This window comes from Narcine bancroftii, chromosome 2 (genome assembly GCF_036971445.1).
Source record: "Narcine bancroftii isolate sNarBan1 chromosome 2, sNarBan1.hap1, whole genome shotgun sequence".
NCBI classification, from domain to species: Eukaryota; Metazoa; Chordata; class Chondrichthyes; order Torpediniformes; family Narcinidae; genus Narcine; species Narcine bancroftii.
The window spans coordinates 173,729,919-173,751,206 of record NC_091470.1 but is presented as its reverse complement, the minus strand read 5'-3'; the positions used below and the strand labels follow the sequence as shown (position 1 = coordinate 173,751,206).

Here is a 21,288-nt window from a genome sequence, read left to right as displayed (position 1 = left end):
CCTGATTTGTCTCAGGCTGATCTAATGGAAGCTACTGGGAGAAAAGTCTTCAATCAGCCAACAGCTATGAGAGCATTTAAAAGACCTGTCAGTTCACAGGTGGGTGTTATAGGCCTTTTACACGTTTCCCTCTCAGTAGCATTTTGGCATTATTGATAAAGATTCTCCAAGCTACCAAGTGAGAGAAGTTGCGGCAGGTACGGGATGAGGTCAAAAATACACAGTAAATGCTGGAGGAACTCAGTGGACTGAGGAGTATCTATCAGTGGGAGAATGGTCATTGAAGATTTTCACTAGGTTAATGTAGGGCAGCACAGTCAGCGAAGCTTTTAGAAGGTTCAAATCCCACACAGTCTGTGAGGAGTTTGTACATTATCCACGTCTGAGAGCGTTTCCTCCGGGTGCTCTGGTTTCCTTTCACCCTAAATAAAGGCATGGGGATGGTGGATTAATTGGGAGCCACAGGGTTCATTGGCCAGAATGTTGTAAATAATTTTAATTTTTTTTTTAATTTAAGATTTAAATTTAAGACCATAATTTTTCTCCCACTTTTTCTGCCAATCAGCTCAATCTGCTGAGTTCCTCTGGTTTATTGTATTTGAACTTCCTACACTGCACGTTTTTGGGGTGAGGTAGGACCCAAGGTCACAGGAGGAAGCTCAGACAGTACCGTCTCCGAGGACAGGTTTGAATGGGGCAGCAGCTCCACTGCCTGCACCACTGCGCTGACTCATATATGTCACGAGAAGGTACAGGTCTTGGGTGGACATTGTGTCTGCCTCAAGGAGGTTCACCTGATGCCCTCACCAGTGATTCCCCTGAACGGCAGCTAGTTTGGGTGAAGTATGTTCACACACACAGTGATGTGCCAGTGACCAGTGCCTCCCTCTCTCTCCCCCACTGTGCTGGTTATGACACCAGCTCCCCCCGCAGCACGAATATCGCCGCGGATTGAGGTGAGAAATGTCGGCAGCACCGTGGAATTCACCTGCTCCGTTATCGGTCACCCGATGCCCAAGATTGAGTGGTTGAAGGAAGGAGGGCATTTGCCACCAAACCACAGAGTCACAAAAGGACATTTGAGGTACGATGATTGCTACGTTCTACATCTGCATGCACTCAGTATCCAGTCGTACGACAGGGCGTTGTCTTTCAAAGAGTTCTATAAATCAAACAACAATCATAATGTTGAGTGAATTACAGTAAAACCCCTGTTATCCAGAATTCAAGCAACCAGCATATAAATTGTGGAAAATAAATAGGTTAAAAAATACAGAAGTTCAAAATCAGCATATCTCGCCGTTAGTTCACCAATCATTCAACATGCAATCTCAAGCAACCAGAACATTCACTTACTCGGCATCTACCAATCCCCAAGTGTGGGAGACCAGGGGTTTTACTGTATTTGACAGCTGAACAGTAACCAGTGGTCCAACTTGAAAATTCCACAGAAGGCACTGACCAATGTATACCCCTGCAGAAGGCACCAGTGTGTACCCTCTACAGAGGCACTTACCACAGTGTGTACCCCCTGCAGAAGGCAAAGCACCAGTGTCTACTCTCTAGAGAAGGCACTGACCAGTGTGTACTGTTATGGGCTCAGAGGACCCCAAAACCCAGCATCAATAGAAATTCACCAATGCAAATGGTTACTTAAACCAAGGTTACTTTTAATTTTCTTTAAACTAAAAACAGGATCAAACTTTAACTTAATACTATTAACTTAAACTAACTTAACCTCCTTTTCTAATTCTAAGTGCACGTGTATGTAATGTGTGTGTAAGTTCAGAAAAGTACTTTGATTCACAGTCCAATCTCACTTCTTACTCCTCCAAGTTCACGGGTTGCAGGCAATTCTTATGCTGTGCACAGAATTTAACATTTATAAAGTTCACCAGGCTTTGGTGCTTGTAAGGTAAATAGTTACCACTCAGGAAGGTTCTTGTTGGTTTTCAGAGAGAGATTTGTTGCTCATTGGACACCCACAACTGATTCCTTCTGATCAGCCACATCAGTGTCTTGCCAAAGAAACTTGCCCCATCAGGGTTTTCCAGATGATGACCTCTTTCTTTCAGGTCACCACAGAGTTCCTTTTCATTTCCCTTATTTCAAGTGAAACATTGGGCAGCCAGTCCTCTCCTCTTCTGTGGACCACAAGGGCTTTGACCATGCTGAATTTAAAAACTCACAACCCCTCTTCAAAATGGGGCTTTTCCACAAGCTTGCCAGCTTGTCCTGTTCCAGTCCCAGCTGCTGCTGCTGAACTGTAGAATTGATTTTCTCTCTCTCTCTCTCTTTCTCTCAGAGAAAGCCTGTTTGACTCTCTCTTCTTGCAAAACCACATGACTTACTAGAACAGCAAACTAGATTCAGGCAGACTTCAGCACCAGACCTAATCTTCTGAGTCCATACCCCTGTTGCTTTCCAAAACAATAATCTATTTACTCCACAGCACGTCCAATTACACCTACTTGTGAAGTCCTTATAGGCATTCTTCAAAGCTTTTGCAAAGGCACTCGGATCCTGAACTGTCTGGCTTGAGCAGAGCTCTGTCATTTTAAATTAGATCTGTGTTGTGAAGTGTTTGTATCTTTTTGTGACTTACACTAAAAAAAACCCCATAATTTATCTCCTTTAAAACATATTTACATGCAATATAAAATATAACATAATCCGTCACAGTACCCTCTGCAGAAGGTGCTGACCGCAGTGTGTACCCCCCTGCAGAAGGAGCCATTTGATGTAGTAATGCTTCTGTTCTTGCATTCTAAATTGTGGCACCCAGCACTGAACACAACATTCCAGGTAAGGTCCACTTAGTGACGTCCAATGAGTTCCTTTTCTTATATAACAATCAAAAGGGATTGGCATGGGGGCCTGAGGGAAATAAGAAACCGGGTCTTGCTCTAAAGATGAACTCTCATGACAACATTCAACCCTCTCACGCAGATAAACAACAGGTTCTCTGGTCACTTGCCATTGATATTTGCAACAGTCTCACTACGAAGATGTTAGCTGATGCGATGTAACTTCAAAAATAGTTAACTGTGAAATTAATTGGGACTCACTGAAGTTATAAAAAGGGACTATCAATAATGTTTTTATCTTTCCATCTCACTGAGACTTGCTGACATTGAACATGAGAATGAATTATATAAAAGCAGACTGGAAAATCTTGACTCGTTAATTTTTCCACTTAGTACCTAACAGTGCACTAACAACGTTGATTTGGGAATGGTGCTGATATGACATGTTGGCCATCTTACAGAATTCACAACATACAAGAGGGAAATGAAGGGGTTTACATCTGCAGAGCATCGAATCAATTTGGACAGGCCCAGGACAGTGCCAAACTGGTGATCCAAGGTAGGTCTTAGATAATTTGTTGGCTAAAAAGAGGGGCAATATTTCGGTCTCATGGAGGGTTCTGAGGTCAGTCCCTTTCACAGATGTTGCCTGACCTGAATCAGAGTTTTTTGTCATGAATGCACTACAAAATCAATTGTTTTGCTCCACCATCTCACACACAAATATTGCTCTAAATTACACATTTAAAAAAATTAATTGGTGCAAATAAGAAGAGACTGTTCATTGTCCGTTAAGAAATCTGATGGTGGAGAGAAAGAAGCTGTTTTTGTGCTGTTGACTGTTCGTCTCTGGGCTGCTGTACCTCCTTCCTAATGGTGACAGTGTGAAGAGGGCATGGCCTGGGTGGTGAGGGTCCATGAGGTTAGAGGCTGTTTTCTTAAGACACCACCTCTTGTAGATGTCCTCGATGGAGTGAAGACTGATGCCCATGATGGCGCTGGCCGAGGTCACATCCCTCTGTAGTCTTTTCTTATCCAGTGCATTGGCACCTCCACACCAGACAGTGATGCAACTCGTCAGAATGCTCTCCACAGTACACCTGTAGAAATTTGCAAATGACTTTGGTTACAGACCAAATCTCCTCACAAAGTATAACTTACTTGCTGGATGGCATCAACGTGTTTTTCATTTTGATTTGCAGCTTCTGCGTTTTTTTAATTTTCACCTGATGTTGATCTCTAATTGTTCTATCAGAAGGAGCTACACTTCCCTTTTAAAGCACTGATGTGTCTAAAAGCTGTGACTTGTGATGGGTTATTTTCTGAGCAGCTCCACCTCTTCTATAAATGGTGATCAACATGAGGAAATTGAAAGTGAAGTTCAGCTTCTGCTGCTTGACCTTTTGACGAAGTTTGCAGATGAGACGAAGATTAGAGTTGTGGTGGATAGTGTTGAATGTGGTCAAAGGTTACAACAGGATATAGACAGAAGGCAGAGTTGGACGGAGAAGTGGCAGATGGAGTTCAATCTTGATAAGTGTTGTGATGCATTTTGGAAGGCGGAGTATATGGAAAGTGGCAGGATTCTTAACAGTGTGGAAGAACAGAGGGATCTTGGGGTCCAAATCCATAGATCTCTCAAGTTGCTGATAGAGTAGTATGCTGGCCTTCATTCATCGGAGGGTTGACTTCAAGACCCATGATGTAGCATTGCAGTCTTTAAAAACTCTGGTTAAACCACACTTGGAATATTATATTCAGTTCTGGTCACCTCATTGCAGGAAGGATGTCGAATCTCTGAAGATGGTTCAGAGGACATTTGCTGGGATGTTGCCTGGATTGAGAATGTGTCTTATGAGACAAGGTTAACAGAGTTTGGACTTTTCTCTTTGGAGTGAAGAGGGTTGAGAGGTGTCTTAACAGAAACCGACAAGGTTATGAGAGGCATAGTAAAGGTGGACAGCCAGCACGTTTCTCCCAGGGCGACAGTAGTCAATTCCAGAGGACATCTGCATAAGATATAGGGAGGAAAGTTTAGGAGAGACGTCAGGGAGAGTTTTTTATACAGAGAGTAGTGCCAATGACTCCATTCTCCACGACGCAGTCAAGGATAGCAAGGCGTATCGTGCAAAACTCGCATTTAGCCTTATTGTATGTGAGGTTAAGGAGTCTGGCGGACAGGAAGAACTTTTTGAAGTTGGCATCATAATCCTGGAAGACATGGCCACAAATGGTGACATTGTCCAAATACGGGAATGTGGCCTGCAGCTCATACTGGTCTACCATTCAGTCCATCTCCAGCTGGAAAACGGAGACCATGTTGGTGACACCAATGGGAACCCTCAGGAAATGGTAGAGGCGGCCATCTGCCTCAAAACCAGTGTATTGGCAGTCCGCTGGGCAGACGGGGAGCTGGTGGTGTGCAAACTTTAGATCCCTGGTGTAGAATACCTGATATTGGGCAATTTGGTTTACCATATCGGCTATGCAGGGGAGAGGGTACGTCCAGCTGTGTGTGTGTCTGTTAATCGTTTGACTGTAGTCAATGACCATTCTGTGTTTCTCCCCATTCTTCACCACTACCACTTGGGCTCTCCAGGAGCCTGGAATGCATTGCCGGGGATGGTGGTGAAGGATGGTACAAACAGGATATTTAAAAGACTCTTAGACTGGCATATGGATGCAAGAAAATAGAGGGTTAGGGTTATGGGTGGGATGGTTTAGATTGTTGCGTAGGTTTATATAGTTTGACACAACATCATAAGTTTAAAGGCCTGTAACGTGCTGTGATGTTCCATAGGTGACAGCAAAGTGAAGTGGGTACTTGACACTGTGGGCATCCTTGGTATTGGTCAGTTAAACCAAGAGAAATTCATTATATTCAATCAGAGAGAAGGAGCAAGATAGTCAGTGGCAAATGCAAAATCCAACCATTGGATGTTACTCCAATTAAAGGATTATTTTATTTTACTTCATAGAGAATCACATCAACACTTAGATTCAGAATAACTGGTTTTAAGATTCTTCGTGGAAATTATCTTTTCACATTTCAGCATATCAAAATAAGTGGCAATAATAAGTCTTGTGGTGGACCCAATGAGTTTAAAGGGGTGGGAAACTGGGTACTGGTTGGTTTACAAGGAGCACAGGATATCAAGTCATTTGAATTTCTGAGCAAGGGGACATCAGATTGTCAGAGTTTACAGTGGAGCTGGAGAGTGAGGAGGGCCAGTTAATTCTGAGGTGCACAGAGACTGTTGGAAGAGGATATCTTCAATGAGCTCCTGTTCAAGGTGGTCAACAGATCGTGCTCATCAGAGGACTGGTATGTAGGAAGCCTTGATTGTGTCTGGGTTCTTCAATGCAGAAGATTTATTTTGACCTTCCTCCATCTGAGATTTGATCGTTAGGGAAGGAGACGAGAGGGCGGGAGAGAATTCATTCCATTCTGAATTGAGAATTGATCGTTAGGAAAGGAGACGAGAGGGCGGGAGAGAATTCATTCCATTCTGAATTGAGAATTGATCGTTAGGAAAGGAGTCGAGAGGGCGGGAGAGAATTCATTCCATTCTGAATTGAGGATGGTGCATATGTTGGAAACATTTCACTGGTACCATTTGTACCTTGTTCTTATTGATCTGATCTCTGCCTGTGGTCAAGCTACCAACTTGGATCTTCTACCAACTTATCTGTTGTCCCTGTGCAGGATCAAAATCTTACAGATTGTGAGGGAAGTTGTGATGGAATTGTGTAGGGATAAGCTCCGGAGTTGAAGATATGGCTGGCAAAGTGAATGGAGTGGGTTAAACGAAAGCGGCTGCTTGGGTTGTGAGCACAAGTCCTGGCGAGTTTTTAAAGGCTGGGATGATCATTTTGAACTGTGCCCTCAGAGGATCAGTATCCAATGAAGATGAGCAAGGAGAGGATGGATCATCGAATATGGGTAGTGATGAGAGCTTTAGCCACAACAGACAAGGGAGGTGACGAAATCAGCCATGCTACCAATGGGATGGGGCCAGAAGCTCAGCCATGTGTCCATAAGGCTTGAGTTTCCCTACAGTCTGGCCCAGCCTGAGGCTGTGACCTGGGTGGAACATGAACGCAGTGGAGTATTTAGACTTCCCAGTGCCTGATTGAAAAAAATTGTTGGGTTTTAACAGCACAGTGGCAGAGGAGGGATTCAGCCCAATAACCCCGTGTTTTCAGATGATATTCCTTTCCATCTTATCAAAGACTGCAGAGAAGTTGTGGTAGTAAAATACACCATGAATGTTATCAATTATGGTGGCATTTGTGATTTAGATGATAAACACTCTCTGCTGAGGGATTTCACTGGGTCGAACAGCATCAGTGGGAGAAAAAGAAGGGTTGATATTTTGGGATGGGACACTTCATCGGGACCGAGTTCAGAGGGGAGGGAGCCAGTATAATCCACAGGGTGGGATTCCATCAAACTCCAACCAGGACATCTGCACCCTCCTGCGATTTAGACATGTTCCATTACCATATCCTCCAGGCAGTCCTTAATGCTCTCGACCAATAGGAAAGGTTAGTTATGTGCACCTGCCACATCACATGACTGGTTCTTGTGCGAACATTTCATGGGTTGGATCGTCTCCAATGCAGGGGATATGGGACAACTGATCCTGGAAATGGCATCTGCTAATACTTGAGTGAAATTATTTGGATAATGGAAGTCATCCTGAGACGAGTTCTTTACATGCACTTGAATTAGTTGAAGAGAAATAAATTTTCCCTACCTACAACTCATTGATTAGAGATCCAAAATTCCTTTTATTGTCATGTAATATACAGAACATGTAATATTACACAAAATTGTACAATAAGGCAAAGAGTCGCTATTCATGTTGCCCTCTGCTCCTAACAGTAAAAGTGAAAGAGAAGCAAAAGGGAGTCCCTTCAGAGACGGTGAGTGTCCGTGGATTCATCTCCAGCCCTCCCGCAGCCCCTGCAGCCGCACAGACTCCTGTTCGACTCGTCTAGTGTCTGAAGGCTCAATGTCACCGTGGGCCTCTATGAGGGCTATGCTACTCTGTCCTTCTGAGTTCAAGGCTCCGCCATAGATGATCAAGAACAAATCAGACCAAGAACTGATAGCCAATATCGGGCTTCCCAAAATTAGAAAGATGATACACCTTGGTGTGAGATTTTGACCAACACATATGGAAATGGGCGAGTGACACAAAAGAAAAGTTTAGCAAACAGTGCAAAGGGTTGTGAGGACTAAATACCCCAGCAAATCGAGCAGGAGAATGGCCAGGTGAGCAGTGTCATTGTCCCAAGGACATGCCCCCTTGGAGAGTGAGGGAGCGGTGAAGCAATGAAAGCGACACTGAGACGATAGGGGGCTTCAGTGGGGGGGGAGGTCCATGGAATGAGAATGACTTTCCCTGTGATCATTTTCAGCCCTGCCCATCGTCATGATAAACGTCAGGACGTCGATGCAGATGGTAATGGTCGGTGGTTCGGTGGAATTCGAATGTCAGGCCATCGGAGATCCCCAGCCTTTTGTCCGCTGGAGTAAGGTGGAGGGAGCACTTTCTCCTGAGATCCTTGTCAACAATGGGATGCTGAAAATCGAACACGTCAGGGAGTCTGATGCTGGACGTTACAGATGCACGGCCACCAATGATGCGGGATCTGTCGAGTCCGAGGTGGTTCTGTATGTACAGAGTAAGTGTTGTGCAACATGATGAGTGACGTGGAATGCCCGTGACTAGGCAAGACTGGCAACTCAGTTAGCATAGTGGTTAACACAACCCAGTGCTGTCTGTGTCATTACGAGCCCAGAGGACCCATAATCAATAGATAGTCACCAAGACAAATGGTTACTTAAACAAAAGTTGCTTTTAATTATCTTTAAACATGAAAACAGAATCAAACTTTAACTTACCACTATTGACTTAACTAACCTAACTTAATTTAACACCTTTCTAATTCTAAGCACACATGTATGTAATGTGCGTGTAAGTTCAGAAAAGTTCTTTGGTTCACAGTCCAATCTCACTTTTCACTTCTCTTGTCGGTTTTCAGAGAGAGATTTGTTGTTCCAGGACACATCTCAGCATCTTGCTGACGAAACTTGCCGCATCAGGGATCTCCAGATGATAACCTCTTTCTTTCAGGTCACCACAGAGTTCCTTTTTGTTTCACTTATTCCAAGTGAAACATTAGACAGCCAGTCCTCTCCTCTTCCATGAACCACAAGGGCTGTGACCAGGCTGTCTTCCTAAAGCTTGCCAGCTTGTCCTGTTACAGTCCCAGCAACTTCTGCTGACTGACATTGTCTGCTGATCTCTGCTTCTCTCTCTCTCTCTCTCTCTCTCTCCCTCTCTCTCTCTCTCTCTCTCTCTCTCTCTCTCTCTCTCACTGAGACTGAGAGAAAGCCTGTTTGACTCTCTCTGCTTACAAAACCACATGAACCTCTTACAACTGCAAGTCTCCTGGAGACAATAGCGGTGCCAGCATTCTCGTTCATCTGTTGCTTTTGAGTAAACAAGAATCCATCAGTGATGTCTCTTGAGACTCTTCAAAGCTCTTGCAAAAAGGTGTGAGAAGCCACTATGTCTAACATAGCTCCAGTATGTCAAATAAGATCTGTTTTAAAGTATTTGTATGTGACCTACTCTAACCAACCATTCCCAATTTATCTCCCAAAAACATTTCTATATACTCTGTCACAGTATGTTCTCCCTGTGACCAAGAGGGTTTCCTCCAGTTCCTCCGGTTTCCTCCCATCTTCCCAGGGTTGGTGCCAAAGTGGGGTCATCTGAGGGCATTGTCCTCCAAAGAGGTGCTGTTCCCCCAATATGGTCACTCCTATCCCTGGCTGTCAGACCCACCCCACTCCCTTCCGCATCAGTTGCGTCTAGATTGATGCATGCTAACAAAACTCCACCTGCCCCCGGCTGCTTCACTAGCATGCGTCAAGAGTCAGTAACTTGACGGAATAAAAAGAGCGTCCTCGTGCCCCACATTGGAGGGGCGGATGATGTTAATGGTGGTAGATCCCTGCCAGCACCCCCCTCCACTAGATGAGCCCCCCTCAAAATCACTAATGTCCCCCCCAACATACATTCTGGTTCCAACCCTGCATATTCTAAAATGTAAGGGGGTTCATTGGGATTTGGGCAGCATGGGTTTGATACCATGCTTTAGATATAGGCTGGAAGGGCTTGATACCATGCTTTAAGTCTAATTTTTTAAATTAAAAATTGGCTTTTTATAAAAATCTAAGGTACAGGAGCAGGAAAAGCCCATGGGTCCTCCTGTGGGTGCTCAACCCTCAATCAGATCGCAGTTATTTGCAATCATCTGAATGAAGGGGTTCCCTCTCATCTCATTGATAAATGCCTAATCCCTTGACCTGCGTCTGCCCCTTAGTTCGCAGCATCCAGCCAGGACAGAGTGTTTCAAGACGTCACCAAATCCTCGAAGTTCCGGAGAGTATAGGCCTCAAAATGTAAGAAATAGGAACAGGAGTCGGCCTGTCGAGCCTGCTCCGCCATTCAATGAGATCAGGGCTGATCTGATGATAGGCTCATCTCCACCTACCTGGCTTTTCCCCATATCCCTTAATTCCCCTACTATGTAAAAATCTATCTAACTTTGCCTTAAATATATTTACTGAGGTCGCCTTCACGGCTTCAATGGGCAGCAAATTCTATAGATTCACAGCCCTTAGGGAAAAGCAGTTCCACCTCATCTCACCTCAAATCCGCTAACCTGAATCTTGAGGCTCTGTCCCATAGTTCTCCCACACCAATGGTAACAACTTATCTACCTCTATCTTATCTATGCCTTTCATAATTTTGTACCTTTCTACAAGATCCACAATCTCACCTCTGGTGAACCACTCCTGGAAGGAAAGTGCATCCTTCTGTAGGAATGGACTCCAAACCCACTCACTGAATTGATGGCTATGCTCGTCAGGGATTTCCTTCCACCCAACCTGGTCCCATCCAATCGTTACGTCCACCTCACCCTACTTCCCTCAGGCATTCGTGTTTCCCTTAAAAGTGGTAATTACTCAGTGAAATAACATTCAAACTCTGTTTTCACAAATTCTATAGCAATTTCTTTTTCTTAATATTGGATCATCTAAAAGTAGTAACAATGGCTCCATGGTTTTGTTTTCAATGCCTTTAATAAATTTGAGACCTTCAGTTTGGTTTCTAACCTCAAGGCTTGGCCTTCATCCTTCAAGAACCAGGCGAGGCAGTTAGCGCGACCCTGTTACAGCGCCAGTGACCCGGGTTCGAACCTGGTGCTGTCTATAAGGAGTTTGTACATTCTCCCCGTTTCTGTGAGGGTGCACTGGTTTCCTCCCACCATCCAAAAATGAACGGGGTTTGTATTTATAGGCAACACAGGCTTGTGGGCAGAAGGGCCTGTTACCGAGCTATATTCATAATTTAAAAATAAATTAGAACTCAAACACAGCCAAAGCTTGGCTGCCCCTGTCCTGGTGCAGTGCGCTGGAGAAACTCACACAGTGTTCATGGAAAACAACCCTTGGTCTAATTTGGCCGGGTTTCTGAATTCAGCTTCACCACTTCGGTAGGTTGTATTTGGTGGCACGGTTAGTGGTTGATGCAACACCATTACAGTACCAGTGACACAGGTTGCTGTCTTTAAGGAGTTTCTACATTCTCCCCATGTCCTCGTGGGTTGCATCCGGGAGCCCCAGTTTCCTCTTACATTCCAAAGACTTCGGGGGTTTGAAGGTTAATTGCTCACAGGGTGCATTTGGGTGCTGCAGGCTTGTGGGCCAATGGGCCTGTAACCCTGCTGTGTCTCTGATTAATATATTTAAAACTTGTGCATCCTGCTCAGGTGTTTGTCCACCCTCACTGGACACCCCTGGAGTGTTTATCCACTCCCACTGCACACCCCTGGGCTGTTTGTCCACCCTCACTGGATACCCCTGTAGTGTTTATCCACTCCCACTGCACACCCCTGGGGTATTTGTCCACTCCCACTGGACACCCCTGGGGTGTTTGTTCTCTCCCACTGCACACCCCTGGGGTGTTTTTCCACTCCCACTGGACACCCCTGGGGTGTTTGTCCTCTTCCACTGCACAGCCCTGGGGTGTTTGTCCACTCTCACTGCACACCCTCTGTTTTCTGGAACTGTGGAAAGGCGTGATTCCAAAATAATTGTGGTTTCAATTTTCTACCACTACTTTTTGATTCTTTATGACCTTTGAGTAATCACAATATGGACATTAATTGTGATTTTACTAATGTTAGTTGCATCCCAAGAACAAATGCAAATAAAACTTAAACTGAGCCATTCCTTAAATTTTCATTTGTTTGTCAAAGATCACATTTGTATCATTGGGCCACTTAAATTATCAATATAGGATATACAGTATCTGGAAATCAAGCAACTGGCAAAAAAAATAAGAATAAAATAATAGTTTAAAATTGTAAAATTAAATATTCTCTGAAGTAACACATAAACGTTTGGTGAAGATGGGAGGCAATGTTCAGCCAGCAGAGGGAGGGCCTTGGTCAGGCTTTGCTCGTAGCAGCTGTCTGAATAAAGTTGCGTGAAACAGAGATGGCGTCGCCCAGGATGAAGAGCTGGTTGATGCTGTTGGCCGTTGGGGTGACTTTCTTAAAGTGTCTCCTTATCCCTGCTTAGTAAGAGTCACCCCGGTCGGAGGCTTTAACTGTTAATTTTGGGAGGGGGGGGGTAATTATCTTTAATGTTATTGTCAGTCTAAATGTGTTATGGATCATATATTCATGCAGGTGTATTATTCGACATTGTAAGCTAAGTCCCAAGCAAATGGAAAATGCACTTACCTGACATCAGCCGATTCCCATAGATGCCGGAAACACAGAGTTTTACTGCATTTTTGCCCTTTCCATTGTTTTGAAGTGTATGTCGCCTGTGCTTCAAGTAATGTGTTGAATTATTGAGTTCAGGAGTTGCAATGTGACGATCCATATCCCTGTTTCTGTAGCTGTTCCCATGATTACTCCCCACCCAGAGCTGAAGGAAGTAGCAGTTGGATCCACAGCTGTCTTCCCGTGTCTGGCCTCAGGCTTCCCCGCACCAGTGATCACCTGGAATAAGGTAATTACTCTTCCAAATCATTCTTTACCTCTATCATTCAGTCAGACATTTTTACTCTTGTTCTCAAATCATTTTTCAATAGTAGCCAACATACCTCCTACCTTCCCAATTGCTTGTTGTATCATCATGACTTACCTTTTGTAAACCCTTCACTTGTGTATTTGTAGGGGCACCTACTGCATCTAGTGCTCCCATTGTGTGGTCTCCTCTACATCGGAGAGATTGGACGCAGACTGGGAGATCACTTTGTTGAGCGCCTCAGCTCTGTCTGCCAGAATAGCGTGGATCTTCCAGTGGCCGCCCATTTCAATTCCCGGTCCCATTTCCTTGCTGACACGTCTATTCGTGGTCTCATGCACTGCCAGAGTGGGACCACCTGCAACATGGAGGAACGACACCTCATCTTCTGTCTGGGCGCCTCTCTCTGGGAGGCTGAGTTTCGTAGTTTTCAGCTCACCTGCCACAAGAATCAACTTCCCTATCTTACCCATCCCTTTTGTAATTGTACTCAAGGTTCTCCACGCCCCTCCCCCTCCCCCACCACAATGCTCCTGAACTTCAATGGGTACAGTCCCAGGCTACTCCCATCTCTCTTCATAATTTAACCCCTTCATTTCAGAGTCAACCTGGTGAATCTCCTTGGCTCTGCCACCAAAGCCAGAATATCCTTTGTTAAGTCAGGTGACCAACTTCTCAGGTTTCCATCTTCCCCCATTTCGTTTCCTTCAGTTTTTTTTTTCCTCTCTCTCCTGTCACAGAACCAAAATCAGTTCTCATTTCTTATCATATCCAATTAATGCCTTTTATTTGTTGGTCCGGACTCTTCCCCCTGCCATTCTTCCCCTTTCTCTCTCATTCTTTATTGAGATGCCAGCCTGCTTTTTGCTTATACCTTGAAGAAGGGCTCAGGCCCGAAATGTCAGTAATATATCTTTACCTCCAGCATTTCTGTGTTTTGACTACAATCATAGTGTGTGCACACTTCTGTGTTTGACAGGGATAGTCCCCCAGCTGGGGTCATGGGGATTAATTTTGGTATTTTTCATGTTTGTGGTTGTGTGTGTATTTGTATATAACCTTTACCTTTTAGACCTTATTCCCCACACACACCTACTGATAATGTTGGGCTGAAACCACCGTTCTTGGATGTACAGCTCAACCTGAAAGTGTGTCTTGGACCAAGCATGGAAGGAGGTGCTTTGCTAAGTGTGGGTATGTTGAGTGAGGGGACTTCCATCCTATTCTTACGTGTTTGTAATTGTTTTTAGCTGGAGGGAGACCTCCCCGCTGGGGCTTATGTCGAGAACAACCTGTTGACCATACCATCCGCTACCCCTGAACACACTGGGACATACGTCTGCACAGCCATGAATGAACAAGGAACTGAGACGGCCTATGCTATGCTAAAAGTGCGAGGTATATGAGAATGCCCGCCGTATCATCTGCTCCACAGTAGCTGTTGCACCAGGCTCATGATGCTTGACAATGTGCAGTGTGAAATGGAATCTGAGAATCTTACCTTTCCAATGGGAAGTGAGCTCGTTTGGAAAATGTTGAGTGAGATTATTATTAAACAATCAGCCAAATGCCTGAACTATTGATTTGAAGACATGAGTTTACATCCTTCCATTGGCAGCGAAGGAATTCAAATTTGTGTAATTAAATCTGGAATGATTATGATTTTATTGTCTTTCACACACATAAACATACAATCTGCACCGAAATTCTGACTTGCTGCCTGATTAGTATAAATTAAACTATCCCCATACAGAAGGAGCTAATATATTTAAAAGATAGATATAATATTAATAAAAATCTAATTAGAAGACAGTAATAGGTCCAGTTCCCTTAATTCCAACAGAATTCTCTAAAAACAACACCTAATTTCGTGCAGTGAGGAACTCTCCTTCCAGGCTTGGTGTGTGGCTCTGGGACCACCAATATACTTGATTCATGATTGTCCCTTAATAGCTCGACCAGACACTTAGGATCGAGGATCATGAATGAATAAGCTGTCAACCTGCAGAAGCAGGACCAAGAGTCAGCCCTCTGTCCCGTCGAGCCTGCTCCTCTGGCCGTGGATTCAGCTCCAATTACTTACCAGCCTTTTCCCCACAAACCTCAGTTCCCCAAGTCTTCAAAAATCTGTCTGCGTCTTAAATACAATTAATGAGGTTTCCTTGGCCAGAAAATTCCACAGATTCACCTCTCTCTGGGAGGCTGAGTTTCGTAGTTCTCGGCTCACCAGCCACAGGAATCAACTTCCCTATCATCTATCCCTTCTGTAATTGTACACAAGGTTTTCCATGCCCTTCCCCCTCACCCACCACAATGCTCCTGAACTCCCAGGCTACTCCCATCTCTCCTCATAATTTAACCCCTTCATTTTGGAGTCAACCTGGTGAATCTCCTCGGCTCTGCCATCAAAGCCAGAATATCCTTTGTTAAGTCAGGAGACCAAAGCTGTATGTTGGTTAGAAATGAATGTTTTTGACCTTGAGGTGAGACAGAGGCAGCTGTGTCTGTATTATGGGATAGGGGTGGTGATTCCTTCACTTTGCTTACCATGGTACATTTTCTGTTATTACAGAGCGCAAGATTCCATACTTCACACAGAACCCCATCTCCTATATTGCTGTGCCCACCATAAAGGATGCATACCATGAATTTGAAATCAAGATCACATTCCGTCCAGATGCAGCTGATGGTGAGACTATTTCTCTCTCAGTTTTCTCCAAATCTATTTTGCACTCTGTAAATCAAGTCTGGGTAACAAAAGGCACTGGTGTCTCAGCTAGGTGACATGGTTGGTGTGTCTGGGCCCATGGGTGACACGGTTGGTGTGACTGGGCCCGTGGATGACATGGTTGGTATGACTGAGCCTGTGGTGACATGGTTGGTGTGACTGGGTGAAGTGCCAGTTGATGAATTAGACAAAGACGATGTGGTCAAACAATAATCATGGCTTTTATTAGCAGAAACTCATGATACAATAATGAAAGATGCATATACAATAAATATCCAAGGGGAGTGTCCTTAACAGTAGAGATAATGGACAGCCAATGTTAGTACAGCAAGGCTAGCCAGAGGGGGGGGGAGACAGGCAGCTTGGTTGACATTCATCACAGTCTCCCCCCAGCAGAAGAAGGGTTAAAATCAAAAGGACAGCTGCTAGGAAAACTATACATGGATACTATGTTTGGTGTTGAGATACAGCCAAAATAGGCCAGTATCTAGCAAGCAATCAAAATATAATGAGATGTTCTATGAATATGTCAGCCTATCAGGTTGTTTATGAATTCTGGTGCTTCATCTCAAAACAGGTGGCTCCTTTGCAACCTTGGCAACTGGTACAGGTCCTGGGTCTGTAGTGTGGGAAGGACTGGCTTCTGGACCCATTCCAGAATCGCCAACATGAGGCAGTGGAGCCTCAGCATGGCCATCTGAAAGCTAACTAGGGGTCACAGGCTGGGGGGGTGAGTCCATCCTCTCAGGCTCACTCTGAGTAGGGGCGTGAGGAAGGGGCAAACCAGGCAAGGCCAGATCTTTTAGGGGTACAGTGTCAGTACTCCCGTCTGGGAATTTAACATGAGCGTAGCTGGGGTTAGTATGCAGTAGCTGAACTGGTTGGACTAGGGGGTCTGTTTTACGCGCCTGAGCGTGGCTCTTCAGCAGCACGGTTCTAAGCTCAGGTAAACAGGCTGGTCAGTCCATCACAGTTCCTGATTTCCTAGGAAAGGCAAACATACGTTCATGAGGTGTTTGATTTGTTGCAGTGCACAATAAAGACCGAATAGAATGTAGTGCCTCAGGCAGCACCTCCTGCCACCAGGTAACAGGGTAACCATGTGTTTTTAAAGCAAAATTAACAGTCTTCCAGACTGTAGCATTAGCCCTTACAACCTGCCCATTGCCCTGCGGGTTGTAGCTCGTGGTACGGCTGGTGGCAATCCCTTTCCGTAGCAGGGCTCTCCGCAGTTCAGCGCTCATGAATGCTGAGCCTCTATCGGTATGAATGTAATTGGGAAAACCAAAAATGCTGAAAATTCTGTCAAGTGACTTAATGACAGACGCTGACGAGACAGGGTATCGCAAAGAGAAATCTGGAATATTTGTCAATTACAGTAAGGAAACATACATTTTTGTTGTTGGAAGGTAACGGCCCTTTAAAATCTAAGCTAATCCTATCAAAAGGTCGGGTTGCCTTGATGAGAGTGGCCTCTGGAACTTTCAAGTATTGCAGTTGGCATTCTGCGTAAACGGGACTGCTTTTAGTCAGTTTCATGACTTCTTCCAGGGAGTAAGGAAGGTTGTTATCCCTTATGTAATGGAAGAATCTCGTGACTCCAGGATGGCACAGTCTGCTATGGATCTCTTTTAGCCCCTCCAGCTGAGCACCAGCAGCAGATCGTGACAATGCGTCAGAGGGACCATTTAACCTGCCCGGTCTGTACTGGATCTCATAATTATAAGTTGAGAGTTCTGTTCGCCATCTTATCGTTCTTGATTTTACTTTTGTGTTTAGTACTGAACATGTAGGCTACAGATTTCTGATCAATGACGAGTAAATTTTCTGTCTCCAGTAGCAAACAGCTTCAATAATAGCCTGGGCTTCTTTTTCAATGGCAGGGTGTTTTAGTTCAGGTCCGCGTAACGTGCGGGAGAAGAATGCCACCGGTCTGCCCTTTTGATTAAGGGTTCCTGCCATTGCACAATCTGAGGCATCAGTTTCCACTTGGAATGGGACATCCGCGTCAATGGACGAGAGTGCAGCTTTGGCTTTAATTCTCTCGAAAGCCTTCAAGGCCATTGGAGAGAGAGGAAAAGATTTAGTGTCAAACAGAGGGCGTGCCTTCGTGGCGTAGTCCCGAACCCATTTGTAGTAGTAGGAAAAGAATCAAATACGCCTTTTAAGGGCTTTTGCTGAGTTTGGGGGTGGTAACTTCTTAAGGGGGGGCCATTCTTTCCGGGTCAGGGTGGATTTCGTCCTTGTGGAAAATGTAGCCCAGAATGGGTAGCTCTGTCACGTTGAACACACATTTACCCTCATTAAATGTAAGGTTGAGGTCTTTAGCTGTTGATAAAAATGTCTTTAAGTTGTTGTCGTGCTCAGCCTGTGTTTTCCCACAGATAGTGACATTATCCAGATAGGGAAATGTACCTGGTAACTCATACATCCTAACAATCTTATCCATTTCCCTCTGAAACACTGACACACTATTAGTGACTCCAAAAGGTACCCTTTTAAACTGGTATAACCCCCCATCAGCCTCAAAGGCTGTATAGGGTCATTCCTTTTTTTTAATGGGGATTTGGTGGTAAGCTGCTTTGAGGTCGATAGTGGAGTACACTTTGTATTGCGCTATCTGATTAATCATTTCATTGATGCGTGGCAGGGGTTAGGCATCCAGGTTAGTATAACGGTTGATTGTCTGGCTGTAGTCAATAGCCAGTCGTTTCTTACTTTGATTTTTCACAACTACCTCCTGGGCTTGCCACGGACTCTTACTGGGTTCATTTACTCCCTCTTTAAGCAATCTCTGGGTCTCAGCTTTGATAAACTCACGATCCTCTTTGCTGTAAGAACAGTGGCAATCGGCCGACACTCGGGGGATAAATCACTGAAAAGGGAGGGAGCTTTGATCTTTAATGTGGACAGACCACAGTAACTAGCACGGGGGATGGTAAGTGTGTGTAGTGGCCCACCGAAGTTTAACACTACACTGTTCATCTGTACACCAGTACCACAGGGGCGCAGAGCTCCGGCATAATAAAGAGCCACACATCAGCCAGGCAATGTCCCTGCAAACTTAAAGTAACTTTACACTTGTCCCGTACAGTTTTTGTAAGTTCACTACAAGCCATCGATATCTTTCGGTTCGCCGGATATCTCCACAAATTTCAGGCTCTGCCAACTCTCTCATGGATGTGCTGTCAGCACTCCCCGAGTCTATTAGACAATCAAGAGTCTCACCATTCACCTCCCCCTTCATAGTCAACTGTTCCAGTCCGTAACATCCCCCAAGCTTTGGAGTCAATTGAGCTATCACAGGGGATCTCACCTAGCCGTCACTTGAAGTCGATTCAGCCTGCTTGTCTGAAAATTCCCCCTTTTCACAGTTGTCTTCCATTCCTGCAGCTCCAGGATGCATTTTCTTGGTGCCTCTCTTCTTCTTATCAGTGGGAGTACTTTTCACCTTACACGCTTTAGCAAAGTGGCCGAGTTTCCCACAATAGCTGCAGGTAGCAAATCGATCCAGGCATTTCTGTCTGGGGTGCCAGCTCTTATCACAGAAGTAGCATTTTTCAGGAGTTTGCCTTTTTCTTTCCTTCGGGGTTCCAGCACTCCTGGATATTTCCTTTTTGGTTTCTAGCATTTCACTGGACCGCATGGCACTTTTCAGTGTTTTGGCTAGAGTGACTGCCCGGTCGTAGGTTAAGGGAGCCGTCTCCAGCAGCCTCTGTCGGATGTAACTGGAGTCAATCCTGTTGACTAAAGCATCCAGCTTCAAGGCATTGCGGTGTTGTTGCACATTGACTGCCCTGACATCACATTCGTTTGCCAGTGAGTCGAGGGCCAGTGCATAGGCAGCATCACTTTCCCTGGGTTTCTGGTGTCTAGTCAGCAACTGGTGTTGAGCAAGCACCACATTCTGTGGCACTGCATAGTAAGCAGTTAGATGTTCCCGGGCTATAGCCAGAGTGGTAGCTCCTTGCGTTACGGTGAAAGGGAACTCACCTAGCAGAGAGTTCAGGTGGCCCCACTGTATCACCTCATCGTTGTTTCGAGCCATGTAGTAATCGAAACAAGCAATCCAGTGGTTGAAAATTTCTCTGGCCCTCGGGGCAGACTGGTCGATTATCAGCCGCTCTGGCTTGAGGGCTGCACCCATTTCTGCTAATAAAATTGAAGTGTCAGTTGAAGAAGTAGACAACGACGATGTGGTCAAACAATATTCATGGCTTTTATTAGCAGAAACTCATGGTACAATAATGAAAGACAATAGGTGCATATACAGTTATATCCAAGGGGAGTGTCCTTAACAGTAGAGATAATGTACAGCCAATGTTAGTACAGCAAGGCTCGCCAGAGGGGAGACAGGCAGCTGAGCAGAGATTCATCACACTGGGCCCATGGGTGTCATGGTTGGTGTGTCTGAGCCCGTGGTGACATGGTTGGTGTGACTGGGCCCATGGGTGACATGGTTAGTGTGACTGAGGCTGTGGTGACATGGTTGGTGTGACTGGGCCCATGGGTGACGCGGTTAGTGTGACTGAGCCCGTGGTGACATGGTTGGTGTGACTGGGCCCATGGGTGACATGGTTAGTGTGACTGAGGCCGTGGTGACATGGTTGGTGTGACTGGGCCCATGGGTGACGCGGTTGGTGTGACTGAACCCATGGTGACATGGTTGGTGTGACTGGCCCCCTGGGCAGAGAGGGAGGGGGAACTGCACCATCATCGTCCAATGACCCCTCCATGTGCACGTGATTCTGTTCCTGCACACACAGTGCACCTGCGCTCAATGAGATTGTTCAAGTTGTGATAAAAGAGATCATTGGCGAACCGAATTCAGGGGAATTTAGAGCGTGCGCTCATTTTCATCCATTCTGTCTTTAACCATCGGTTGCTTCTGTTATCTCCAGGCAAATTCTGACTATGGCTATAGTTTCAGTGAAATTAATGACCAATAGTTAACAGTGTCCCGGGTTCAAATCCTCCACTCTCTGTGAAGAGTTGGTGCGTTCTCCCCATGTCTGCGTGGGTTTCCTCTGGGCGCTCCTGTTTCCTCCCACACACCTTGGTTCATTGATTTATTTGGACGGCATGGGCTCAGGGGCCAGAAATTTAAATGTAAACAATTGACAAGCAGTGGTTGAATGGCAAATGTGTGTCAGGATGTTGAGGAGAACTCCCTTGGTCTTCTCATTGATTATACCGACGAACTCTCCCACTGAGAGTAGCTATTTATTCAGAATTTAATGTAATGAAGGAAAAGGTTAGTGACAATCCAGACTTCCGTGCCTCATGCCTGAGCGATCTCTGTTTGCCAGTCTCAGTCACATCTGTACTTGCATTATCACCAGAAAATACGTTGCTGCCAACCCGTTGTTTGTCACCAACCGTTAACCTAGCGGTTAGCACAGCGCTGTTATAGTGCCAGCGATCGGGCCGGGGGTTCAAATCCCACGCCATCTTGTACGTTCTCCCCATATCTGCGTGAGTTTCCTCCGGTGGCTCCAGTTTCCTCCCACCGTTCAAAATGTATTGGAGGTGCTGGTTAATTGGGTGTAAATTGGGTGGCAGGGTCTCATGGGCAAACATGTGCCCCCGACGTGAAGCAGCAGGACCTGTGAAAAATTATGGAGCAG

At 45.3% G+C, this 21,288-nt stretch overlaps 1 protein-coding gene across 7 annotated transcripts in view; it reads left to right on the top strand.

Moving 5' to 3' along the window:
• Window positions 1-21,288, top strand: part of hspg2 (heparan sulfate proteoglycan 2) — a 556,383-nt gene that overhangs the window by 465,728 nt on the left and 69,367 nt on the right. For all 7 annotated transcript variants that reach the window (XM_069919165.1, XM_069919159.1, XM_069919161.1 and 4 more), the window contains 6 exons: window positions 922-1,084; window positions 3,269-3,366; window positions 8,235-8,501; window positions 12,803-12,915; window positions 14,184-14,331; window positions 15,506-15,622. In XM_069919165.1, the coding sequence (XP_069775266.1) occupies window positions 922-1,084; window positions 3,269-3,366; window positions 8,235-8,501; window positions 12,803-12,915; window positions 14,184-14,331; window positions 15,506-15,622 (906 nt within the window). The remainder of the gene's footprint in view (window positions 1-921; window positions 1,085-3,268; window positions 3,367-8,234; window positions 8,502-12,802; window positions 12,916-14,183; window positions 14,332-15,505; window positions 15,623-21,288) is intronic.